Source organism: Loxodonta africana, chromosome 9 (genome assembly GCF_030014295.1).
Source record: "Loxodonta africana isolate mLoxAfr1 chromosome 9, mLoxAfr1.hap2, whole genome shotgun sequence".
Classification (NCBI taxonomy): Eukaryota; Metazoa; Chordata; class Mammalia; order Proboscidea; family Elephantidae; genus Loxodonta; species Loxodonta africana.
Window position 1 is genome coordinate 75,393,317 of NC_087350.1, and position 27,858 is coordinate 75,421,174.

Below are 27,858 nucleotides of genomic sequence, written 5' to 3' on the forward strand. Positions count from 1 at the left end.
CTAGGCTCCTGACTTGGCCCAGATACAATCTCATTGATACATGCCCGATTTACTCCTGGTGGCACTGGCGGTTTAGTGGTAGAATTCTCACCTTCCACGAGGGAGAAGAGAGAGAGTGGGGCTTGATCCTCAGCAAATGCAGCTTATGCACAGCTACCACTGTTTGACACTGGAGGCTTGTGTGTTGCTATGATGTTAAACAGGTTTCAATGGAGCTTCCAGACTGAGAGAGACTAGTAAAAAAGGCCTGGCAAAATGAAAACTGTACAAACCACAACAGTTTGACCCACAATGCCTCAGGCTTGGGCAGCATTTCTTCTGTTATACATGAGGTCACCATGAGTCAGGACTAACTTGATGGCAGCTAACAACAACGTTCCTGGTCTTAACAAGCAAATGTGTTAGAAGGCAACAAACTGAGGTCACTTCCTGTGTGGGTTTGTTATTTACAATTCGGTTTAAAGGAGATGGATGTCTATGACAATAATTTAAGGTTCAGAATTGTCCATACCACCTCTAGCCTTTCTTCCTGGCAATGATTAGCTAATACAACCATTGTCTGTTCTGGTCCTGTCAAGCTCAAGAAAGTGAAATTACATCATCTGGGTATACAGGATGCTTGTCCTTTGTTAATTCTTTTCTGTTTCTGTCCCACCCCCACAGTCACAAAGCAAAGGGGCAAGGAGAAAACAGGCCCATGCCTGGACTGCTCCTCATCACACCTCAGATGTCCAATTTCAGCCTCCATTACACACACACACACACACACACACACACACACACCTGCAGCTTCTATATCACAGCAGGAAACACTCTCTGCATTCTTAATTCTGTTCATATCTTCTTCATTTCTGATTCTTCTCAGCTAGTCTCAGAGAGAAAGAGACCACCTTTCCCAGGAACCTACTTATAATACTCCTCCTTGCCCCCTCTTGCAGCCCTCGCCCCACAACCTTAGAATATACTTAAAAGAAATAAAAATTGTGGCATAATGTCAAAAGTGCCTTCTAAGGAAGGTGGAACATGTTAAAGGAAGTCTTAGAGTTTCCGTTTCTAGTTATTAGCAAAGTAGGTGGCCCTGGTGCAACAACCAGTAAATCGATTGGTTTGGAGATAGTGGTTTAGAGGTGAGTTGGGGAGTACTGCCTGTCAGGGTGAAAACAAGTCAGACTTCTAAGGACAATCTGTGAGGGAAGAGGTAAGGAGGAGAGATGTGAGGGGAGGGAGGGAAGCAGAGCCTGAGACAGTGAAGATGGACCACTCCAGCTGGTGTGTTCAAAGGACTTTTAGGGTTAGGGATGGTAAACGCTCAGTTTTAATTGTCTATTGCCATCGTGTATTTCCCCTTCTTCTCTGCAAACCTCCAGTTATGTCCACAAAAAGGCTTCGTGAAAATGTAATTCTTTGTTCATAAGTTTTTGCATTTTTATGGAAACCAAACTAAGGGGTCCAGTTTCACATCTAGGTCACCATGGATGGACAGGGCCAGTACGCTGGGGCTAGGGTAGTGATCTATGTACTTGACTGAAACGATTCAGTGAAATGAGAAGCTCTGAGATGAAAGTGACCTTGGTAACATAAGCCCCCTGGGAATTTCTCCCAAATTGGGGGAAGGCATTGGACCTTCTGTAGGTTATGAAACGAAGGTTTGAGCCAACCTTACCTGGATCTAAAGAGACCCAAGGAGAGCTGAGCTGAGATCTGAGTTACACAGACCTATTGGGCAGCTTCCCACATAGGTCCAGGAGGGGTTTTCTGCAGGTCTGAGAGACAGAGACGAGCCCAGAAACAATCCCTCTGGGGGCTGGGGGAGGGGAGAGGGCACCAGGACGACGACTTGCAAATTTACCTTACAAAGCAACAACGCTAGCAAGGTAAAAAAAATAGCTGCCTGTTTTCTCTGATCATCACATCCCAGCATGCAATTATTTTTAAATAAGTGACAGGTTTTTTTATTCTTTCCTCTTTTAAAGTAACAGCTTTTTTATTTCTCCCTGGGATCCAATGGACTCTGTTCTCACTTGGCAAATGGCCCAAAGAAAGTCACCAAAAGGAGCAGCGGGGAGGGCAGCCCTGCCCTAGGACTGGGCAGTAACCCGATTAAAAGAGGGTGAATTCCATCCCTCCACCACCTCCAGGGGAGCCAGGGCATCTGCTGCCTGGTCACAATCCTCCTGCGTGCAGCCTCCTGCTGGGGGCCAGAGATTGGATGCTCCCCTCCCTGGGCTCCCTGCCACAGAGATAACTAGCTCCAACCTCTTATTTACACCTCCATCTGGCAGCCCAGTGAGGGGCTGGATATACCCAGGGTCAGCTGTGCCACAGGGAGCAAGCACGCTCTGGGGCAGGCCAGCTGTGCGTCCCAGATGGTGTGGTACAGGGGTGCTAATGAAGCCAGCTCATCTGTCGACCAGGCAGGTTGGCCCTTCCTGCCACTCAATCTGCTCCTGACTCTCGTAGTGTGGGTGCATGGCCTTATCTCTTTATTCATTTCTCAACCTTCATTCCCCTGTACACTTTCCACAAATACTATTGTCATTTTCTTTATTCTATTCAAACCTGTTTCTAGCTCTTCCATCTCTTTCTGTGGATAAGTCAAATTCTTCTGGTCATTATAATAGGAAAAGTCTTTTTTTATTTACAGCTCCTGCTCCCTTCTAAGGCGGAGGGTATCTCTTCTTGGGGTAGGTATGATCTCAGGGCTTAACTTCTCTGCTTATTAAATGGAGAAAGCATTTGAGGGTTGGGGTGGGATAGGAGGATTCAGGGTGACACAGAACATAGTGAAGTTGGAACAAAGGTCACCCCTGGTGACAGAGAGGAAGGCGGGGAATTTGAAGACTATGGAGAGGAGAAAGAAATGATGACAACGATGATAATAAAATACCTGCTCTTTATATAGTATTTACTTTTTGCAAGGTATTAGGTTTAACCGTTTTGTTCATTATCCAATCCAATCCTCCACCAATGTTGTCAGGTATGTTTTATTATTATGCTTTTGCTGCTGAGGAAACAAAGGCCCAAAAAGTTCAGAGAACTTTCTCAAAGTCACACAACTAGAAAGCTCAGAGTTGAAATTTGAAGCGACTTCTACCTGACTTCAAAGTCCAAATTTTTAAAAATTTATTTTGTTGTTGTTGTTGAGAATATACACAGCAAAACATACCAATTCAACAGTTTCTACAGGTACCATTTAGTGACACTGATTACATTCTTTGAGTTGTACAACCATTCTCACCCTTCTTTTCTTAGTTGTTCCTCCCCTATTAACATAAAACCATTGCCTCCTAAGGTTCCTATTTAATCTTTCCAGTTGCTATATAGATCTTGAAAGAGCATAATGCTTAAGGCAGATATTTTTTACTAGTTAAGCTAAACTCTTTGCTTTTAAGAAGCAAAGTCCAAACTCTTAATGACTAAATTATATTGATTCTCTAAGAAAGTTTATGGTTGAGTCTTCAGAAGGGCAGAAAGTTGAGTCTGTTGGCCACTGGATTAATTACCTGGAGCCTGAGTGACTCCACCCTTCATTTTGAGGAGAGTAGGTAACTCTGAGGTGGCCACTAGACAATTGACAGGTCCTCCTTTTTCACAGCTTGCTGGCTGCCTCTTTTTGTCAGTCTGGGCCTTCTACCTAGCCTTCCAGGAAAATTTAATGCTGGATCTGGTCAGTCCAGCATTCTTCATTTCTAAAGAGTGCTGTGGTGGGATGATGTAAACGCAAAGTGTAAAAGAATAAGAGAATTTCTCCCATACAATAACATCAACATAAACAATAGCATAAGAAACTTAAATTAGACATGAAATATTTCCTTTTAAGAAGGATTATTGGGATGGTTTATATATTGGCTGTCATCTAGGCATCTTCGAAATGCTAGGCGTGAAGAATGCCAGGCTGACCAGATCAAGAACAAAGGAATTTATGTCAAAAACATGCAATTACGGGGGAAAAGACCATAGACTATCATACCTGAAAGGGATTCCTTCTTCATTGTATAGATGAGGCATTCAAGACCCAAGGCTGGTTTTAGAGTCACAGACCTATTTCAGTCCTTGTCCTGCCACTTACTAATAGCATGACACTGGGAATGCTACTGGATCTCTCTCATCTCCAAAACAATACCTACCCTGCTGATAAAGTGGGCATTACATGGGGGCTGTTCTGTGTGAAGTACCCAGAAAAGTGCCTGGTAAGAAGCAGGTTCTCAACAAGTAGTAATGTGCTGTCTTGTGCAAGGTCACCCAGCCATTAAGGGCAGAGCTGGGCCAGAATCTCATTTTCTGATTCTCAAACTACTGTGTGTGTGTGTGTGTGTGTGTGTCTGTGTGTCTGTGTGCTTGTGTGCGCGTGCACACACACCACAAAAGTGGTGTAATATCTGCTGTCATGAAGCGACATAGTTTATAACTCCTTGTAATTGTATAGGGCTTTATAGTTTTCAAAGCACTCTGATTTAGATGGTATCATTTGATCATGGCTGCAACATGGCACGGTTAGGCAGAAGCGGTATTACCAGGTCCACTTAGGGAACGGGGGCTCAGAGAAGGTGACTTCCTTCAGGCTCTGGCTAGTCTGGGGCAGCAGTCAACCCACCACCCACACCTCCTGTCTGCTCATCTCAGGCTCTTTCTACCAGCACACAATGCCTTTCCACCTAACCAAAACCATTGCCATCAAGTCGATTCCAACTCATAGCAACCCTATAAGACAGAGTAGCACTGCCCCATAGGATTTCCAAGGAGTGGCTGGTGGATTCAAACTGCCAACCTTTTGGTTAGCTGCCATAGCTCCTAACCACTGTGCCAAAGGCCAAGCAATTTCGTCAAAGAGAGGAGGGGATGTGAAAAAGATATTAGTCTGGGGGCCATAAATGACATAAATAAATGACAACCCTGATTAGATAGTGAGGAAAAAATTGGACTTTGACAACGTTGAGCAAAAGGTACAGAGAGAAAACACTGACAAGGCAGCAAACAACCCAATACAAGGGAATATGGGAAAATGAGGATTGACGTCCTTGTAGGCCACAGTGTACCCTTTCCTATCAGGTAAATTCTGGTCAATCAGAAATTCTGAAATACTGCAGCCCATTCTTTTCAATGCTGCAGCACTCTAACTGCTCACAAACATTTCCTGATACAAGAAAAACCTCAAGTTCTTCACCAAATTTCAAGTTTCATTTTTGCTCTCTAGACTCAAAGGGAGTTAGTATTTCTAAGACCTAGAATTTAGATATTCTTAAATGTACTTACCTTGGATACTTAAATATAAACTATATTCTTCCTAGAATATACAAGAGTTCAGATTTATTAGCAATGAAGTGTATAAAAATCGCCATGAGGAGACTGAAGGTGGTTGTCGAATAAATGAATCAATAATTATATGATTCAATAATGCCCACATCTACTACCCCAAATGGCTGTTGTTCCTGGGCTTTATTCTGGTGTTTTAGAACTGTTCATACCTTCAGATTCTAGGCTTTAAAAAACCTAACACATCTCTCTCACATAGTGGCATTTAATACCCCTACTCTGTGAAAAACCCTTAAATAGGTGAATTGTATGGTATGTGATTACATCTCAATAAAGCTGTTACTAAGAAAGGCCACTGTTCCTTTCATTGTTTCAGGTCTGGATTCCTGTGAAACTCCAAAGGAACAGCAGTAGAAGGGCTCTTAGAACCTAGTGTGATTTTAGAGGAATGTAATGGTCATATCCTATCTATTAATAATTTCAAGGTTCCAGGAATAAGAATTATCAGACACTTACTTCAGGCTTTTATGAGATCGACAATAATGCATTCATAGAATTATTGATTCATTTATTCAACAAAAATTGGTTGAATGCCTCTTGAGTACCAGGCATGGTACTGGGTGCTAATGAGACAGCGGTGAGGCACCACTGCTTACGCCCTCGTAAGTCTTTTAAGTCCAATGGACTGAATCATGGGATAGGATGGCGCATGATTTGGCCATGTAAAAATTTGGAATATTTAGACTTTTCTTTCATGATCCTTCACAAATTGTCCAGGAATGTTGTGACAACAATAACAACAATAGCCAAAAAGAAAGCATCTACATACTTCTTCTTATTTGAATTGTTCCTGACCTCAACTCTCTCCTCTCACCTCTTAGATTGTAAATTTCTTGAGAACAAACCAGTCATTCATTTTGTATTCTCTACAAAATCGTTGCCTCCATAGCTAACAAAACGCCTTGCACACAGAAGCTCAATATTTTGTGAACTTTGTTGAAACAACACTAGCCCTAGCTCTATGACCAAAATAATGACAGCTGATTTCAGGGTCCTGAAACTATCTTCACCTCCAAAGCAGATTGCAACGTCATAAGGTAGTATCTGTACCACAGATTGGAAAATACATCTTTAAAATACCATATCTACCCAATCACAATTCTCTGATTCCCTTGTTTAAATATGGCCCCTTTTTATCAAAGTTCTTTACTAATCCTACAGTGAACATAATTCTAAGATACACAAGATTTACTTGTATGTTCACATGTGCCACTGTGGACTCACACCTGATGCTGTACATGAGTGTATATATGTATAACTCCATGGCCTGTTGTTGACTTATATAGATACCCCATTCAAAAAAGAAGTATCTAGAGTGGGACAGGGGATGGAGAACAACCAAGGTAGTTGTTGGAGATAATTAACAATCACAAATGATACCATCTTGCCTATTAGAAGAGTCTGCAGTTGAAGGTCTCTAAATCAGAACTGGTGTCCCTGGGTGGCACAGATAGTTACATGTTTGGCTGCTAATTGAAAGGTTGGCCATTTGAGTCTAGCCAGAGGCACCTCAGGTGAAGGTCTGGCAATCTACTTGTGAAAAATCAGCCACCGAAAAACCTGTGGAGCTTGGTTCTACTCTGACACACATGAGGTCACCATGAGTCACAGTTGATGGCAACTGGTTTGGTTTTCTTTTTTAAATCAGAATTATGCATTCAGATTCAGTGAATTAATGAAACCCTACTATGTGCTAAGCCCTGGTCATAGGTTGTCTCATTCACACTTTACAATCAGTTTTTGGTGGAGATATTACTAGCCCATTTTACTGATGCTGAAACTGAGGACCAAAGAGGTTGGAGCATTCCACAATGTTTCACAACCTTCAAGCCCCATGTCTTTCCATGAGATCATGGTAACTCCATTCTGAACATTTTACTGAACTAGGAAATTAAAAAAACAAAACAAAAAAACAGACCCTGCAAGCACTCTCTGCTGGTCAGGAGTTGCTAGTTCTCTAAGGTTCAGTAAGCCTTGGCCCTGCTTTCCTGAACTTTGAGTTTCAGTTGCACGTCAAGCCCCAGAGGTGGGCGAATGCTGATGCCATGGGAGCAGCAGTAGGTGGCTGCGCTAGGGGTGGGTGCACTCACACTACTCTGACATGCCCGGCGAGGCTAGTGTTCACGTGAAACGAGGCATGGCAAGACCAGAGGTACCTGGATCTGCTGACGCAATCATTCTTCCTGATTAATGCAGGGTTTAACGTCCAAGGTTATGAATTGCTGGGACTGGGAGAGTGGAGGAATAGTCTGTGAAGTTTGTGGTCACCAAAATGCAGGCAGCTCTGCTTTTGACCACTGACTCGGAGCCAGACAGACTCCTGTGACTCTAGGCAAGTTATTTGCCTTCTCCGAACCAGGGTTTCCTTATCCAGAAAACGGGGGTACCAAACCTTCCCTCAGGTGCTGGACCAGAGATCATGTATGAAAAGAACCAGGTACATTGACCTAAAAAAGGATTATGATTGCTACTGTTGTTATTACGAGAATAATTAGTACTAGGAGTATGGGTAATATTACCTCTGCCACATGCCCCTCCATCAGGTGGAATGTCAGAGTACTGACCAGCCCCACCCTGACTTCCAACAACTGTCACTCCCCCACTCGGCATTCTTTCACTACCACCCACCTCTTCTTCCTCCATTCTCCTCTAGCAAAAATCAAACCTGATGGAACCTTCATGTGGCCCCAGATCAGGTCACTTTGGTCTAGTGAATCCAGAACCAGGTACTTGAATGAGCACCAGGTGGAGATGAGGAAAGCAGAAAGTGTGACAGCGGGGGGTAAGTGGAGCCAATGGAGCTGGAGGGACCCATACCTGATCTAGCCCCTTTATTGTCCTCAGGTCACACCCCGGCCTAAACTTCCCAAACCAAATGAGTTTCAGTGTTGTGTTTCAAACACTTCACTTTCCCTCAATAATCACATTCAATGTCTAACATTTTCTACTCTTAGAAACTGTCTGATCCTAAACTCCATTTAGACAACCTAGTTCTCTGTTCCCTTTGTTTCACTGACGCTTTTTCACCCACAGATTCTAGTGTTAATACCCCGCACATCAAGACACTTGTTATTTTCCATTTTATGAATTATTGCAAAGGAACATCCTCCCGAGGATTTATACTTTTCTGTATTCATGCTCATTCCATTACTTTTAGATTTCTCCATAACCGGCATTATTTGTCTCAGGAAGCATACAGTATTTTTATTTACCCTCTCTTAGATTAGATTTTGGTTTAACACTCCCCCAAAATCTTCAGAATGAGCCCATACCCAGACAGTGTCACAGCTGGAGGAGCTTATATCTTACATCAGTCACTCTGAGGCTTATTGTAGTTTTTACCAACTTCGAAGACAAAAATGTAAAGGCTGAGAGAGAATGTGAGTAGAGTAAAAGACCGAGTCCTGGCATCAAAAACCTCTAGGCTTTTGGAGACTGGGGAAATCGGGGGAAGGAACAATTCTTGAATGCCTACTGTATGCAAGCATTTTACAAACTCATTTAACTCTCCTGTGGATGAGATCCCGCTTCACAGAGGAGGAAATTGAGGTTTAGAGAAGTAAAAATGCCGGGGTCAAAATTAAGAGTTTAGGAAGCACCAGAAGTGAGCTAGCATTCTTCCCAGTAATCCTTGATGGACTCTAGAACTCAGTCACTCAGCAGCTGCATGATTTTGAGGACTCCCCTAATCCTGCTTACCTCAATTTTCTCACCTGTAAAATAAGAGGCTGGATTAGGGACATCTATTGCAGGTTTAACATTCTGTGAGTATAAAGAGTGTTGCAAGCATGAGTAAGAGGATTGGCTGTTTATGAGCCAATCAGAGGTTTAGAATAAACACCTCCCTACCAGGCCAATGTGCCAAGGGGAAGGCAAAAGCTAACAAAAAAAAAAAAAACCCTAACAACTTTCATGAGAACTCTATAAAAACTGTGTTCCGGTAGATTTGTCCTATTTGGCAGCTGCTGCCTCACCTAAGCTTCTGGCGTCTAAGAGGTCTCTTCTTTCCCAAACTGTAAGTAAAAGAACTTGCTTTGTATGCCCGGACTGCACCTGACTGTAAGGGGTTCATGACAGCGCTGAGCCCCCTCAGGGAAAGGGGTGTTTACTTTTGTGTTCAGGAAAAGCCTGATGGTAGCTTTCCATCTGTTGAGAGGTGCATGCTCACTCACACCACCCTTGGCTCTTTGAAAAGGAGCAAAGCACTCAAGGCTGACTGCCAGTTGCCACTGTTACGAGTATGATGGCATTTTTGAGTCTTTGGACTAAGAAAAACAACTTGAACGCTCCTATTAAGTCAGTTTTTTTTTTCTTTTGGATTTTGAGATTTCTGATCATTTCTGTTTTCTCTTTCCATTGTTGTTGTTAGCTGCCATCCAGTCAACATCAACTCAGGGCAACTCCATGCACAATGGAACTAAATGCTGCCTGGTCCTATACCATTCCTGTGATTGGTTATGGACTGGACTGTTGTGATCCACTGAGTTTTCACTGGCTGATTTTCAGAAGTAGGTTCCCAGACCTTTCTTCCTAGTCCATGTTAGTCTTAAAGCTCTGGTAAAATCTTTGCAGCATCATGGCAACATGCAAGCCTCCAGACATGTTGGCTGCACATGAAGTACATTACCAGGGATCTAACCCAGGTATCCTAGATAGAAGGGGAGAATTCCACCACTAAACCACCAATGCTCCATGCTCTTTTCATAGTGACCACTTATTTCAGTGATTTATTTATGTATCTATCGCCTTATGTCATTTTCTTCCCACACCTGCTGGTACTAGCACTGAAGTTTCTTTGTTACAGAAATGAACCCTTGGCACGCTTTGTCCTTTGCCTTCATCCATTGCTCAAATGAGAAAATGAAACCGGCGTGGAAACTTCAGAGCACAGTCACCATTTGATTATGAATTTTCAAATCTACCCTTGTTTGATATATCCTATGACATTTCCTACTGGCACCAACAGTTTGAAGACCCTATAGCTTAAGAAATTAGGAATTGAAAGCTGCCAAATTGTTTGGATATGCTTGTTCTACTGTCTGAAAAATAGCTGTGGTGTGAGGACATGTTGCATTTTTAACTTCTCTTTAAATAGTTACCTAAGCAGGTTTTTTAGCGGGTTAAGCTGGTTGCTGTCGATTCTGTCTCACGGAATCCCTGGGTGGTGCAAATGGTTAATACGCTTACCTGGTTACCAAAACCCGGCGGTGCCTTGGAAGGAAGTCCTGGTGACTTACTACCTAAAAATCACCCGTTGAAAACCTTGCAGAGCACAGTTCTATTCTGAGACACACGGGATCACCACGAGCTGCAGTATTTACCTAGAGCTCCATCAGCCAATTCGGACGCAGCAGGGCTGTGCCCCACTGCCCTGGTAGTCATCAAGCTAGCCAAGGCTCATCCGGGGATCATCCAGGTCTAAGCTAGAGCTTGAGGAGATGTGGACAGGGAATGGGTGCATCACTGTACGCCTCGGAATTCCTTTGGGTTAGTTACCAGTTTAAAGGAAAAAGCAAGCTCAGGTCTCTTTCTGGGCTGCTCCATGTGTGTTCAGCACCAGGGATCAGGCTGCCCTAGAGCTGCCCTAGAGCACTTTTCTGCACTTGTCATGGTGGCGTTTGTGGGTAATGAGGCGGTGGACATCTTCACACATCCATACATAAAAGTGCTGCACACATCTCTGCAGTCACAGGTTTTCAACGAATAAACCCCTTCATGTCTCTCTTCTTGAAAGTTCACCTGCCTGTGCATGGAGAAACAAATGGACTCTGTTGCCTTATATTTTTCTAAAAGTTAAATATCCATATTTTAGAAATTATTTTTTCACAGAATCTCTTTGAGAAAGGCAGGAAGAGCCATATTCTAGGGTTCCATATGTTATTTTGCTGAAGAAGGATTCCAACTCATAAACCAGTAGGGTGTAACTTAGGAGTCCTAGAACATCACAATTTAGAATGGACGTCAGTCATGTTCTCCCTGGGCCTGTTTCCTCAATTCTAAAGTGTCAGGATTGGTATAGGTATCTCTGAGGTTCCTTGTTGCCCTACTTTTCTATGGTAACATTGTCTTCATATATGTTCACACTCACAGCTTTCCCCCAGGTTGCATATATGTTACCCGCTACTAATCTATACTATATCTATACCTAAGCCAATGTCTGTATCTATCTGTTCATTAAGAAATCAAACATTACAAAAAATGCTTGAAGGGAAATGTGAGACTCACACTACTCCATCCCATTTCCGCAGACATAACTGTGGGGACAGGGTGTTTCTCTGCTTATATAGACACATAAACAATATGCATGTATACTACTTTTTAGTTAAAAAGAAATAAATAGGATTATATACATACTTTTCTGAAACTTCTATCCTTATCCACTCCTGTGGGCTCCCTGTCTCCCAGTGGTGAACATTGGTCTGAGAGCCTGTTTTATGATTAACAGAGGGGCAATGTTTGTGCTGATGTGGTACAGACCTTTAATCCTTCTGTAGAAGTTTAACTTCCTGTAAACAACATTAGTTCAACTTGACCTTTCCTCTATCATTCTGGTTGAGTCAATGCAACCAGACTGAAGGAAATAGCTTGGTAGTAAGTAGAAACATAGGAGTCTCTTCGATAATTGTTTTTCAAAAAAAAAAATTACAAAAGAGAAAAACAGTAATACCTTCGTTTTCATAGTGCTTTATAAAGCATCTTCATGTTTATCATACAATTCAACAAATATATTTTGAGCAACTTTGATGAACTGAGTGTTCACAGTCTCATTTGATCGACTTGGCAATGAGACATCCAGAGTAGATATTGTTGTTGTTGTTGGGTGCTGTTGGGTTGGTTCTGACTCATAGCGACCCTATGCACAACAGAACAAAACACTACCTGGTCCTGGGCCATCCTCACAATTGTTGCTATGCTTGAGCCCATTGTTGCAGCCACTGTGTCAATCCATCTCACTGAGGGTCTTCTCTTTTTCACTGACCCTCTACTTTAGTAAGCATGATGTCCCTCTCCAGGGTCTGATCCCTCCTCATAACATATTCAAAGTATGTGGGATGTAGTCTTGCCAGCCTTGCTTCTAAGGAGCATTCTGGTTCTACTTCTTCCAAGACAAAGTGGATGTTATCACCATTTAATCCATTTTAAACTAAGACCCAAAGAAGTTACCTGACTTGCCCAAGATCCCAGCTAGAGGGAGACAAAGCTGATGCATGGACCCAGATCTGTCTGACCTACTAGCCACAAACATCTAAGAATGTTATGTTAGATGTTTATGAATTGGTGATCTCAGTGTTGTGGGGATAAAGATCCACAACCTAAGGCACTCTGGGAGTGTCATCAAGGACATTAAGAGTTATGCAAATGTCGATTCCTTTTGCCAAGCTCACCCTTTCCTTGAACAGAGGGGAGTACTGCCCCCTATCCCAGCTTTGTGTCTTATTAGCTATGTGTCCTTAGACAAATAATTTAAACTCTTATATAGTCTTTCTTTATCTAAAAAGTAGGAAGGAAAAAACAAGCACAAGTACCTACTGGGAATAAAGTATATAATGCATATAAAGAAATTAGCAGAGTTCTTGGCACTAAATGATAATTTGTTGTTATTATTACTGAGCTATTTTTTCCTTTTGTTTCATTAAGGACATGTCTTTATTGTTTGGTAATTGTCAACTCCTTTGTGCAAATACCTAAACAGGTAGAAAATTTGCACCTTGGCCTAAAGGTCACTACCCCTAGGTTGGCTTTTATTAGCATGAACCTGGAGGTCAGGTACAAAGCTAAAAACCCCTGCCTAAAATGCCAGGAACTAGTATTTAAAGCAGAAAAAATATCACCTGCAGATAGATTGTAGGGGGCCTTGGAAGATCATCTTTTCCAGAAATCACTGCCCATTATCCTGCCCTACTGCCCCAGTGATACCAGTGTGGTTCCATTCTTTTGGGTTAAGACAAGAACTGCTGTCAAAGTGGATTGTGGTGCCAACAAGTTAATCAGTTAATTTAGTATGAATTAGTTTAGCAGCCATCAACTGCTTGTATCACCGGGGGGGGGGGGGGGGAGGGGTACTGAGCACCTGCCTTGAAAGGATTCAGAAAATGTGAAGAAAGGATTTTTTGTGGGGGGCCAGACTCTGCCTTATCCAAGCTGGGACCTTGGGCAAGTCAGTTAACTTCTCTAAGTCTTAGCTTGTTCATTCATTAATGAATATAACCTGCCCTGGTTACTACATTGCCAAGTGGGTAAAATGAGAGCTTGGGTGTCCTTGGGCTTCTAGGAAGTACTGTGCAGGCATGGGTCATCCATCCTGTGCATGAGTACATGGTGGTGAGGAGAGGGGTGTTGGGAAAGGAGGAGGCCTTGGGATTGGATAGGAGACTACTCAAGATAATCTTCACTACAAATCTTTTTCTTTGGTAGCCCAACCTATGTAAAATTCATTCTTTCCAACATCCAAGAGGAAAGCCCTATAAGTTTGCCTTTTTAATACTAAACCAAAGTGGCCAGCACAACAGGGGCAATGATCCCATTTAGAGAACCCACTGCTGAGGAGATTGCTTGGGTGGAGAGTTTTGAGACAGAGTTTGTCCTCATTGAAGTAGCAAAGCTGAGAATTACTAGAGCAGGGATCAGTATATTGATTTCAGCATCCTCAGAGGCCATGGGCCTATCACCCCCACTGCTGGGGAACTGAGGAAAAATCCCAGGTCTGCCCCATGTGGTCTCACAAAAGGCTGAATATAAGAAAAAGGAGCCTTGCACTCTACCCGGGCCCAAAGCTGAAGAAAAGTAACTTCAAAGCTGAGTGTGGGTTCCTCCTCTCAAACTTGGTGCCTGAAGAGTGATTTGGTGGGACTAGAGGCTAACAGAGCAAGTAGAGGATAGCCACAGAGGCCAAAGTCTCACTGCCCTGACCTCAAAACATCCAGGCTACCTGATAACACCAGAAATCCAAAGAACAGACAGGTAGTCACTTACTCCAGTTGCCTCTATTTGCCAGATTCAAGTCAGTCATTCATTAGATGCCTCAGTCTCAGGATCAGTGATCCCAAATGTCTCCTGGAAGGCATTCTATTTAGGATTACCATGAACATTCGACATCCCATTTTCATCCATTATGGCTAATTGCAACTACTTAGGCTGTATGCATGTGTGTTGTGGGGGAGGGCAGAGAAACCAAACCTCATTTATTTATCAGGCCCACTTAATGGGCCAGAAGTGTTAGAGGGGGCTGCACATCTTGTCTGTACACTCCAGGTGTCTTGGTAGTGAATCCCATCTGTGTGTGTGACTGCGGGCCACCCACAGTTCTGTTCATGACCCTCTTGCACTCTTTTCCAGACCTCTCACCATGGCCCACCGATTTCCAGCCCTCACCCCAGAACAGAAGAAGGAGCTCTCAGAAATCGCCCAGCGCATTGTTGCAAATGGAAAGGGGATCCTGGCTGCAGATGAGTCTGTAGGTAAGTGTAAGAGACAGTCGCAACATACAACAAGCATACTGTTGTTTCTACACTTAGTAAAAGCAACTTGGTAATTACACTGCCCTTCCTTTCTGAGCAAGTGAAGGTTTACGTACACAGTAGTGGGACCAGAACACTCAGTAAGCACAGACCTTTTCATTTCTGTAGACCTGATAGACAGATTCCTGAAAACCAAGGCAAGAGGCTCAAGCTCTCAATGTTAAGGCTCCTTGTCTTAAATTGTGGCTGTCGAAATGCCAGACACTCAGTAACCAGGATGAGGACAGATACACAGCCATCTGCTGCTAATGAAAAAAGTCAGGCTAAACTCAGCCAAGTCAGGGAGGGCAGGGAAGTATCTGCATCTGGAACAGAGCAGAGCTTGTGGCTGAGAGATCCCAGAACTGCACGAGAGAGAGCTGTGGTGGGCTTGCACAGACTACCATAAAAAGGTGAAAAGCTAGAAAAGTCAAGAGCTTGCCCCACCTCTCCTTTTGCCATATGTGCACCCAGTCAGATTGGAGAGTGGGCCAGGGGAGGGTAGAGAGACAGGAAGGTCTTTCATACCCAGCTGGACCCATTGGTGGCTTCCACCTTGATCCCTACATACCTAGCCAACACACTGGCCATTTTCCAACCAGCATCCTGAAAACATCAAGGTTTTTCTACCAGGGGACAACAAAAAGAGGCAGGAGCTTCGAAGACCTGAATAAAAAAAAGAGTTTTGTTTTCTGTCATGGTGGGGTCACTGAGATAGTGTGGAAGAGGGGGAAAGGAAAGCGCCCCTTGTTCACACGTTGCCTTTGGCCCACCCACCTTAGGCACTATGGGAAACCGCCTGCAGAGGATCAAGGTGGAGAACACCGAGGAGAACCGCCGACAGTTCCGAGAAATTCTCTTCACTGTGGATGATTCTATCAACCAGAGCATTGGGGGTGTGATCCTTTTCCATGAGACCCTCTACCAGAAGGACAGCCAGGGAAAGCTGTTCAGAACCATCCTCAAGGAAAAGGGGATCGTGGTGGGAATCAAGGTGAATATTTCCCTGCATACCTTACCTTGGCCTCGCCCTAGGTGAGCTCCCAGCACACTGGCTGGGCAAGGCCAACACTCTGAACATTCTCATCATCTAATTTCTGCTCTTACTCTTTCTTCCTCTTCTAGACTTTTCTTCTAGTGTCCTCTTCTTTCAACCAACTTTGTCTCAAAGTACTTAGTCTCTTAGCATCTCAATTTCCTCATTTCTAAAATGGGAATAATAGTACCTACTGCATAAATTTCTTGTAAAGATTAAATAAGCTTTAAAAATAGTTTGGGTCACATAATAATGACAGTTATTATTATTAAAGTACCATCTGTTCTGCCTTGTAACTAAGTCTACACAACCTTCTGCATGTAGCTAATACTACATAAACTTCTCAAGAGTAAAAACTAGGATTTGTTGGGTGCTTACAATACCAAGAACTCATGTAAGCCTCACAACAACCTCAGGAAGTAGGCTGAATTATTATTCTTACTGTAGAGATAAGGTGAAAAACCGAGCTACAAGAGGTGACATAACTTGCTCCCGGTCAGTGAAAGGTGGAACTAGTTTAAATTCAGGCTTTCTAACACTTAGGACCACTGCTATGCTGAGAGTAGAGGTTGCATCCTTATTTTCTCTCTCTTTCTTTAATTGTACCTCAGATGAAGGTTTACAGAACAAACGAGTTTCTTATTAAACTGTTAGTGTACATATTGTTTTATGATATTGTTTAACAACCCCGTGACATGTCAATACTCCCCCTTCTTGACCTTGGGTTCCCTATTACCAGCTTTTCTGTCCTCCCCTGCCTTTTAGTCCTTGCCCCTGGGCTGGTGTGCCCCTTTAGTCCTGTTTTGTTTTATAGGTCTGTTTTTTTTTAACCTTTGGTTGAAGGGTGAACCTTGGGAGTGACTTCATTACTGAGCTAAAAGGGTGTATGGGGCCATACTCTCTGGGTTTATCCAGTCTCTGTCAGGACAGTAAGTCTGATCTTTATTTGTGAGTTAGAATTTTATTCTACATTTTTCTCCAGCTTTGTCCGGGATCCTCTTTTATGATCCCTGTCAACGCAGTCAGTGGTGGTAGCCAGGCACCACCTAGCCGTACTGGACTCGGTCTGGTGCAGGCCATGGTAGATGTGATCCATTAGTCCTTTGGACTAATCTTTCTCTCGTATGTTTAGTTTTCTTCATTATTCCTTGCTCCTAATGGGGTGAGACCAGTGGAGTATCTTACTGTATTCTTATTCTCTTTGCCCCCTGTAATAACATAGTACATGGTATGTACAGGTGCTCAATAAATGTCTCTTGAGTAAAGGAATGTATGACTCAAAGGAAGCTGCTGTTATTCTGCACTATGCATCCCAGATACTGTTCGATTGCCTCTTACTTTCTTAAGCTCTGTTGTTGTTATGAGTCAATTCCAGCTCATAGCAACCCTATAGGACAGAGCAGAACTGCCCCAAAGGGTTTCCAAGGAGTGGCTGGTGGATTCGAACTGCCTACATTTTGGTTTGCAGCTGAGCTCTTAAACATTGGACCACCAGGGCTGTGCTTTCCACATTTTCCATACTCCTAGGGTTGAATCTCTTACATTGTTCCTTCCAGGTAACTTCTGTTCTTAATTCAACTCCTTGGTTTGTGAAAGAAGAGAGCTATCAGTACCAGAAGCTCTGCCTGTGTTTTCTTTAACATCTAACACCTGCTAATTGTTTGGTAATGATTTGTTTTCACAGTTAGACCAAGGAGGTGCTCCCCTTGCAGGAACAAATGGAGAAACCACCATTCAAGGTAAGGATATGCCCACTGATATAAGTCATGCTGACATAATGCTAGAAATGAAGGCAAGCAAAGAAGCCAGGAAGGGAAAACAAAATGTGAATTTACATAGGCTTTTTTTTTTTTTTAGAGCCACACACACCTGGTTCTGAATCCCAGCTCCTCCATTTAATAAATGTGTGACTTTGGGAAAAATTACTTAAATGTTCTGAGCCTCAGTTCTCTTATCTTAAAATAGGATAACAGTATCCACTCTGAAGAGTTAATTGTGTGGATTAAATTAGATTAAAAACAAAATGGGATTACCACAGTACTTTGTACAGAGAAAGTGTGCTGTACCTGAAACTATTATTTTTAGAGAAAAATGCAGCGGCACTAGAGAGGAAAGTCTCCAGGCTTTGGGTTCAGACACACATGGATTGAATCCTAGTTCCATCACTTACAACTTAAATCTTTTTGCAGGATACTTCACTGTCCAAGAAGACCACTGTTAACTAGAGCATTGCATTAGCTAATCAGAATTTTAATTCCCGCTTTGTCACTCTTTAGCCATCTAAAGTTGTTAAAGTCACTTAACCTCTCGAAGCCTCAATTTCCGTATCTGTAAAATGAGCACAATATTAACTATCTGAATTGTTATGGTAATTAAATGAGATAAGGTATACAAAATGCCTAGACTTATGCTTGGAACGTAGTAAGCACTAAAAAAAAAAAAAAAAAAAAAATTAGTTCCCTCCATCCTACTTATGGAATATCCATTATGTACATCAAATCCATATTTATTTCATCCAGATCTCCTGGCCCAGTATTTTGGTTAATGTTTTTTGGCTTGGGCATTTTCAGTCTTCAAGCTCTGCTGACAGAAAGCTAAGTTAAGAGACCCTTTACTACAGCAGAGGCCCGGTGGATCAGGGACAGGGACTCAAAGAAGCCTTTCTTTCTTTTGTGACTTTCAGGGCTTGATGGCCTCGCTGAGCGCTGTGCTCAGTATAAGAAGGATGGTGTTGACTTTGGAAAGTGGCGTGCTGTGCTGAGGATCGCTGACCAGTGTCCATCCAACCTCGCTATCCAGGAAAATGCCAACGCCCTGGCCCGCTATGCCAGCATCTGTCAGCAGGTGTTCTGCCTTCCCCTAAGGCTAAAAAACAATAGACAAGCACCTCCTTTGAAGTCCCCAGGTGGTACAAATGGTTAAAGTTCTTGGCTACTAACGAATAGGTTAGCGGTTTGAGTCTACTCAGAGGCTCCTCAGAAGAAAGGCTTGGTCATCTACTTCTGAAAAATGAGCCATTGGAAACCCTACGGAGAACTCCAGTTCTACTCTGGAGTTCATGTCCAGTTTTAGTCTGACACACATGGGGTCGCAGGAACTCAGAGTCAGCTCAGCAGTGACTGAACTGGACTGGAACACTTCCTTCAGAGCCTTTTTCCAATTTACTATCATCACGCATTGGCCTTCCTCTTACCTTTCCACTCTATCTTGGTGGCATTTTTTACTGTTTTTGCTGTAGCCAGGTATGGTAGGAAAAGATTTGGTCCTGCAAGCCAGTGTTCCAATAAGCCACGAGCAAAAGGCTGATGCCCACAATCAAATCACTATAAAGTTGAGTATTGACAGTGATCAGGCCTTTAAGACCAGGGGAGTTGCTTATCTAGGTTCCACAAGGCCAAGATATGATCCTCTTGGGGCCCTAGCTGAGGGGTGATAGTTCTGACCTAGTCCCAATCCAAACACTTTCTGGGAGGATGGTGACTCGACAACAGAGGCTTCCAACATGTGTTGAAGAGTCTGGGGATCCACCTTAAATGTCATTTGCTTCTGTGGGGACTATGTAGGGGTTTTTGGACTTGTGGGAATCTGAGATTTCCAATTAGAACTATAAGCATTGCTTAAAATTCTTATTAATCCATACAAAGGGGCATCTTTCTTAGTGATTTAAGCTCATTGCCCTAAAAGTGTGGCAACTAGGTTCTTGGGCATAGCTGGAATAGCCTCAAGAATAAAATAGAGAACATAAAGGTTTGTGTTTTTTTAAACCCCATTCCTTTTCAGAAATAACTATTCTTGCCTCTTTTTTTTTTTTTTTGGCTAAGCCACAAATGCTCACGAGTTAGCCCATCAAATTTATTTTCACTGTCTTTAAACCACCTAGGTAGTATTTCTCTTTAAAAAAAACAAAAACAACCCCATTGCCGTCGAGTGGATTCTGACTCATCGTGGCCCTATAGGACAGCATAGAACTGCCTCATAGGGTTTCCAAGGAGTGGCCGGTGGATTTGAACTGTTGACCTTTTTGGTTAGCAGCTGAGCTCTTAACTACTGGGCCACCAGGGCTCCATTTCTCCATAAGGGCTTCATTTTATATGAATTGAAACTGCCGATTCTCCTCCTAAGGAAAGGATCACAGTGAGCACAGCTTTACTTTTGCCCCCTTTTTTCTTTTAGAATGGGTTGGTACCCATTGTTGAACCAGAGGTCATTCCTGATGGAGACCATGACCTGGAACACTGCCAGTATGTTACTGAGAAGGTAAGTCTTGAATATAAAGGTCAAAAATTCAGTTGAAAAGTCTTGTTTTTAAGTAACAGCTGTTATGACTATTTTATATTTAGAATAATCTTCAAGTTAGAATCATTATGTAGCATTGAGACGCTAAGGAGGTATTTATCAATTCTTTCACTTTTTTGGCACACGGTATGCCCCTTGTGGAAAAAGCACAGGTTTGCAGTAGCAAAACTTAGCTCGTAGGACCTTCGATAAGTCATATTATCTTTCTTGACCGTAGTTTCATTACATATAAACTACAGAATTTAAAAATAAAATCTGAGTCTCACATGAAAAAACGTAATTAGAAAGTACTTTGTTCACATCTGATTTTCTAAATTTGCCACAGTGTACTTGAGAGACGATGGTTCTCCTCGCACACTGTGAAAGACTAAGAAAGTCATAATGGAGCTTGACCTTGGTTTCTTCCCTTCAAACTTACATGGATTGAAATGAGCTCTTAAAGCACTTCTGTCTCTAAAATAGATGTTTTTTATGATCACTCCTTGGGATGAGGAGCCCTGGTGGTTCTGTTGTTAAAGCTGTCAGCTGCTAACTAAAAGGTTGGTGGTTTGAACCCACCTGCTGCTCTGCAGGAGAATGATGTGGCAGCCTGTTTCTGTAAAGACTTGCGGCCTTAGAAACCTTGTGAGGCAGTTCTGGTCTGTCCAGTTGGGCACTATGGGTCAGAATCAACTTGACAACAATAGGTTTTTTGGTCTATGAGATGGAGAGAGGAGGCCAGTTTAGATGTCGCCAACTAAACCAAGGCAGTCTTAGAAAGAAGTGACATTAACCAAAGTAAGTAATGGAAGGAAGGAGTGCAATCCTCTAGGAAGCAGGGCCATGCCAACAGCTCATGCAGTGGAGCAGCTAATGTAGGGGCGGCAGGGGTAAGCCTGCTTGGCCGTGCTCAGTGGCTATGGTTTCCAGTGCACTGCCCTGATGAAGCCCCACAGCTGGTTGGAAAGCTCTGGTTGAACAGCATATGGGTATTCCTTCATGCCTGTAGTGTAGGAGTACCAAGGTAATGCAACTCTAATGCTGGCCCTAGGTTTCAACTGTTTGAGCTTCTTGTCCCTCAGGTCCTGGCTGCTGTCTACAAGGCCTTGAATGACCATCATGTTTACCTGGAGGGCACTCTTCTTAAGCCCAACATGGTGACTGGTGGACATGCCTGCGCCAAGAAGTATACTCCAGAACAGGTGGCTATGGCCACTGTCACAGCTCTCCACCGTACTGTTCCTGCAGCTGTTCCTGGTAAGGCCTTCTTTCTTCTCTACTTTAAAATCTGAGTCCTTATCCTTTGAAGGAGTGCCACAAGCATATGTGTTTGTCCAGGAGCCAGTTTCTATCCACGAAGCCGACTATCTCACAGGCAGCCACCTCTTCCCCTGTCACTCCATGGTAGAGTATCCTGAGTCTACCCAAATGCTCACAGACAATCCATTCATTTCCTCAAAATTTCACTTTCCTTCTTGTTTATTAAAGCCCCTCTCTCCTTAGTTCAATGGGCCACAGCAAAAGAAAACTTATTTCTCTGACCCAGAGCCCCATGCAAATCAAGCAGAGAAAAGACTGAAACATGACATTTGTTTTAGGTTCACTGCTTGCTTTCTCAACAAGGGTACATAAACTCAGACTAGTAGAATGTAATGACTTCTCTCTTTCCAGGCATCTGCTTCTTGTCTGGCGGCATGAGTGAAGAGGATGCTACTCTCAACCTCAATGCTATCAACCTTTCCCCTCTACCAAAGCCCTGGAAACTAAGCTTCTCTTATGGACGGGCCCTGCAAGCCAGTGCACTTGCTGCTTGGAGTGGCAAGGCTGCCAACAAGAAGGCAACCCAGGAGGCCTTTATGAAGCGGGCTCTGGTAAGATGCTACTACCTCTTATCTGCTTGGTCAAGTTAATACTTAAAGATGACTCTGCAACATAGGGGTGCATTGGTTTTTTTTAGGCCATAAAGTTATCTTCAGATAGCGTCTACTAGATATTTGAAAAGGTAGCATTAGAGCTCAGTAGAAATGTTAGGGCTAGAGAGAGTATTGAATTATTCACATTGGGGGTACAGTTGATGACAGTAGATTGAAGAACAATTCCAACAAAGACACTTCAGAGGGAAGAGGACTAAGGACTGAATCTGGGACACCATTCATTTTGGGAAGAGGAGAAACCACCAAGAAAATCAGTAATAATATGATAGGATGAACAAAAGGTTCAAGAAAATCAGTAATAATATGATAGGATGAACAAAAGGTTCTGGGAAGAAATAGAAAAAAGTTTGAAGGAATCTTCTACGGAGAGATTCAAAACAAAGGCTGAGAAAAGGTGCTAGGATTGGCATTTAGGAGCATATCCATGAGCCTCAACAAAACAGTTTCAGTAGCGAAAGAAGAAAGGTGCACATTCAAGATGTTTGTCAGGAAAAGACCCAGAAAGGTTAACAGAAGAAATGAGTCCAAAAAAGGTTTTATTCAATTACTAACCATTACTTTTCGAAAACCTACTATGAGCCAAGCACTGGGATGGACAACTCAGACACAGTGTCTGTCCTTAGGGAGCTTAGAGTTTAGTCAAATACAAGTGAGCTGGACATGTTTCAGTATAAAGCAAAAGATTAACAGTGAGGAGAGTGGGCATAACTGAATGACAAAGATTCATAGGAAAAAGATTGCATGAGGGTAAATATTAAACACAGATGTTAGAGGTGGTCTTAGAAAGGAGGAAAGAGAAAAGAAGAAAGAGAACAGGTTTGGGGTTAGTTTTGTAGAGGTGAAGAGATGTACAATTGATCACTGGTCACGGTTTATGGAATCTGTTGAGAATGAGAAGGCATGGAGATTTCAATCCTAACAGTGGGGAAGGCTACAATAGCTGTTGAAGGAGTCAGCTAGGAAATTGACCAGACATTAAAGCCAGACATTATCACAAAGCACCAGAGAAGGTGCAGCTGAAATGAGAGCTTGAGTTCCTGGTGCATTAGCTAAGTTCCTGAATTTTCCTAACAGCTCTTTTAAGCACGCAGAAAGATTCAGATAAATCTTAATAGGAAATAGTACGGTTAAGAGTAAACGTTTAATAGGGAGATGGAAGAATGAAGAATTTTAACAATAGCCCCATTTAGCTTAGAGAAGGCTGGGCAAGGAATCGAGCATAATCAGAAGTTCGGTGATGAGGCACTAAAGGAAAGAAGGGCCCCAGGGAAGCTCAAAAATAATTCAGGGCCATAAGAGAGGCATGAGACTTAGAGATGGATCTTGGCTGAAAACAAAGAGTACCAGAAAGATGTTTACCTATGTCTTATTGGCTATGCTAATAAAACAAATTATGGATGATATTGTGCAGAATGGGGAGTCCAGAACACTTAATTGTGCTCATGCGGAACCTGTACATAGAAAAATAGACAGTCATTTGAACAGAACAGGGGACACCGCATTGTTTAAAATCAGAAAAAGTGTGCATCGGGGTTGTATCCTTTCACCATACTTATTCAGTCTGTATGCTGAGCAAATAATCAGAGAAGCTGGACTATATGAAGAAGAACGGGGCATCAGGACTGGAGGAAGAGTCCTTAAGAACCTGCTATGTGCAGATTAGGCAACTTTGAAGAGGACTTGAAGCACTTACTGATAAAGATCAAAGACTACAGCCTTCAGAATGGATTACGCCTCAAAAAAAAAAAAAAAACCCTCAAATTCTCACAACTGGACCAATCAGCAACATCATGATAAATGGAGAAAATATTGGAGTTGCCAAGAATTTCATTTTACTTGGATCCACAATCAATGCCCATGGAAGCAGCAGTTAAGAAATCAAACAATGCATTGATATTTTCAGTCTCCTCATATGCATGCAAAAGCTGGACAATGAATAAGGAAGACCGAAGAAGAATTGATATATTTGAATTTTGGTATTGACGAAGAATGTTGAACATACCACAGACTGCCAGAAGAATGAAAAGATCTGTCCTGGATTCTCCTGAGAAGCAAGGATGGTGAGACTTCATCTCACGTACTTTGGAAAAGTTATCAGGGGGCACTAGTCCCTGGAAAAGATCATGCTTGGTAAAGTAGAGGGTCAGCAAAAAAGAGGAAAGCCCTGAACGAGATGGGTTGACACAGTGGCTACAACAATAGGGTTTACACAGCAACAATTGTGAGGATGGCGCAGGAGTACTCAATGTTTCATTCTGTTGTACATGGGGTTGCCATGAGTCAGAACCAACTTGATGGCACCTAACAACTAAGAGCTTTACGCTGTGATGATGTAGAGTAGTGTGTGGTATTGCTGGTGTGTGGCTGATGAGGTGGGGAGATATAGTTAAGATGATGGTGGGATTGTGAAAGTAAGGTCTGAAGGGCCATCACCACAGAAGAGAAGCTGGGCTTACCATCTGCAGAGTGATTCTCAAGCTTGAGAATGCATCAGAACCACCTGAAGGGCTCGTTAAAACACAGAATGCTGGGCTCCACCCCTAGAGTTTCTGATTCAGCTGGTCTGGGATGAAGTCAGAGTATTTCTAGGTCTAACATGTCTCCAGGTGCTGCTGATGGTCCATGAAACACACTTGGAGAACCATCGATCTAAGCTGTAGCAATAGGTCTTGGAGAGAGCAGACAATAGCACTAGTGATTTGAAGAATTGGTACCAGTGAGTGGCATTTGAATATTATAAATTTCATAAGTCTCAATTTACTTTTAACTGAAACTCACACATCACAGCCCAGGTGGCATAATGGTTAAGAGCTCCACTACTAACCCAAGGGTCAGCTGTTCAAATCACCAGCCGCTTCTTGGAAACCCTATGGGGCAGCTCTACTCTGTCCTTTAGGGTCCCTGTGAGTTGCAGTAGACACGACAGCAATGAGTTTGCTTTTTTTTTTTGGAACTCATACACTGAATTAAGTGATACAATGATTACAACTACCTAAAAATTACTCATTCTTGTAGACAAATAAAGTAGAAAATGGAAACAGTTTTAAATAAAACACTGTTTTCCCCCCGCTATATCAGTGAGAAGTTTCTTGACTTTAATTTCAAGCACTGCTGTTATGAAGAAGGAATTTTCTCAGTAACGGACACAGATTTCAGATTTGCCGAAGAAATTCTCAGAAAACTGGGTTCTAAAGGAGATAATATATTACAGAAAGAAGGGGATGGTATCACTGGCAATATTCAGCAAAATCACTGTAAAGAAAAAATAATTCAAATGAAATAATAAATAACTCAAATGAAATAAAAACAATTCAAATGAAAGTATGGCTGGTTTCAAATGGGAAGCAGAGAGGGCTTGACTCTAACTCCATCTCCTCTCTCGCCCTTGTTTTTCAGGCTAACCGCCAGGCAGCCAAAGGACAGTATGTTCATACGGGCTCCTCTGGTGCTGCTTCCACCCAGTCACTCTTCACTGCCTGCTATACCTACTAGGATCTGCAGCCAGCCAGCCTTGCTCTAGCTCTTCTAGGCACCTTAGTTGGAGAGCTGAAAAGGAACAACCTTTCAATGGACCCTGGAAATGAGACAATTTTAGATCAGAACTACTGGAAATACAGAAACAAAAAAAAAGAAAAAGAAAAAGGAATCAATTATTGAAACATACAAGTACAAATATCAAGGATTTGACAAAATTTTACACAACTCGTTTCTTGCAGTGCTTCCAGCTTGCCACTGCCCAGAGTATTTATTTAAAGAAAATAGGCTTTAAAACAAAATCGGCTATCCATCCAAATAACAACCACCAAACGAAACATCTGAAAAGCTGAGTTCCGAGAAGTGCATCTTATTAAACAGTCTTAGTAGTACTAGGTGATGGAGACAGCTGCAACTGAAAGAGAAAAGTCTACAAACCTTTAGGTGGTATCAGGTTTTACTCTTCTGCTCTTCCTTTCAAAGGGCCTAGTATATTCATTACACTTGACTGCCCTAGATATGACTGACATTAATGAGGAGGACCCTTAACTTTGACTACTCATTGCAATCACCTGGAAACATCTTAAAAACCTATATGCTAAGGCTACGCACCAGCCCAATTAAATCAAAAACTCTAGATGTGGAAATCTGTTTTAAGTATTAGGGTTTCTTAAAGCTCTTTGGTGATTCCAACGTTCAGCCAAGTTTGAGAACTACCAGCCTATGTTTCAAGTTTGGAAATATTTAAAAATTAAAGCCATTCATAATAGGAAACAAGCTAAAATGTAGCATGATTTTGAGCAACATATGGAGTGTAATAAAAAAAAGGGTCAATGTAACTTTAATGCTTGGAACATTCCTCTCCAAATGGCTGAGGAGTGGTGATGTAGGACTATTACGGCTTTCGCTACACATCCAATCACACCATCTAGTTTTGCAGCAAATAATATTCACATAATTATACTCTCCTGACATTTGATTTTAAGAATTAACCTATATAAAAGAACATTAGAAACAATCAGAGTTACAAAAGAAAATTTCAACATAACATTGGAAAATGTAAAAGTAATGATTTAACAAAAGCTGGGAAACACAAGGGAGAGAAGGAGTGGAGGAAAGCAAAGGAGGCACTAATTCACTTAGTGGGGAGTCAGGAATACTACTTATACAAAAATATTCATGAATTAATAAATCGTGCTTAAATCTATTTAATCAGTAAAGGAAATGGATATAAATCATTAAAATACACATCTTTTGTTTAAATATTTGTTGTTGTCATTGTTAGGTGCCATCGAGTTGGTTCAGACTCATAGCCACCCTAAGTACCACAGAACAAAATACTGCCCAGTCCTGTGCCATGCTCACAATTGTTGTTATGCCTGAGCTCATTGTTGCAGCCACTGAATCAATCCACCACATTAAGGGTCTTCCTTTTTTCTGCCGACCCTGCACTTTACCAAGTATAATGTCTTTCTCCAGGGACTGATCCCTCCCGACAATATGTCCGAAGTATGTAAGACGTAGTCTCGCCATCCTTGCTTCTAAGGATCATTCTGGTTTTACTTCTTTTGAGACAGATTTGTTTGTTCTTTTGGCAGCCCACGGTATATTCAATATTCTTCACCAACACCACAATTCAAAAACATCAATTCTTCTTAGGTTTTCATTGCCCAGCTTTCACATGCATATGATGTGACTGAAAATATCGCTTGGGTCAGGAACACCTTAGTCCTTAAAGTGACACCTTGCTTTTCAACATTTTAAAGAGGTCTTTTGCAGCAGATTTACTCAAGGCAATACATCGTCTAATTTTTTGACTGCTGCTTCCGTGAGTGTTGATTGTGGATCCAAGTAAAATGAAATCCTTGACAACTTCAATCTTTCTCTGTTTATCATGATATTGCTTACTGGTCCCGTTGTGAAGATGTTTGTTTTCTTCATGTTGAGGCGTAATCCATACTGAAGGCTGTGGTCTTTGATCTTCATTAGTAAGAAAGTGCTTCAAGTTCTCTTCACTTTCAGCCAGCAAGGTGTGTCATCTACATAACACAGGTTGTTAATGAGTCTTCCCCCAATTCAGATGCCCTGTTCCTCATATAGTCCAGCTTCTCAGATTATTTGCTCAGCACACAGATTGAAGAGGTATGACAAAGGATACACTTTACCTGACTTTAAACCACGCAGTATCCCCTTGTTCTTTCTGAAAACTGCCTCTTGATCTATGTACATGTTCCTCATGAGCAAAATTAAGTGTTCTGGAATTCCCATTCTATGCAACGTTATTCTTAATTTGCTATGATTCACAGAGTCGAATGCCTTTCATAGTCAA

The 27,858-nt window shown here is 42.2% G+C and overlaps 1 protein-coding gene across 1 annotated transcript; it reads left to right on the plus strand.

The window, feature by feature from the left end:
* Positions 1 to 519: 519 nt before the first annotated feature.
* ALDOB (aldolase, fructose-bisphosphate B) lies at positions 520 to 27,858 on the plus strand. Its single transcript, XM_023545091.2, has 9 exons — positions 520 to 1,198; positions 14,650 to 14,771; positions 15,593 to 15,804; positions 17,531 to 17,585; positions 18,530 to 18,690; positions 20,020 to 20,103; positions 21,204 to 21,378; positions 21,793 to 21,992; positions 25,452 to 27,858. The coding sequence occupies exons 2-9, from the start codon at positions 14,660 to 14,662 to the stop codon at positions 25,545 to 25,547; spliced, it is 1,095 nt and encodes a 364-aa protein (XP_023400859.1). The 5' UTR covers positions 520 to 1,198; positions 14,650 to 14,659; the 3' UTR covers positions 25,548 to 27,858.

Coding starts and splice junctions, on each gene's coding strand:
- ALDOB (XM_023545091.2), top strand. CDS start 14,660: ATGGCCCACCGATTTCCAGCCCTCACCCCAGAACAGAAGAAGGAGCTC. Junction 14,772..15,592: donor GGCTGCAGATGAGTCTGTAG/GTAAGTGTAAGA, acceptor CACCCACCTTAG/GCACTATGGGAAACCGCCTG. Junction 15,805..17,530: donor GGATCGTGGTGGGAATCAAG/GTGAATATTTCC, acceptor TTGTTTTCACAG/TTAGACCAAGGAGGTGCTCC.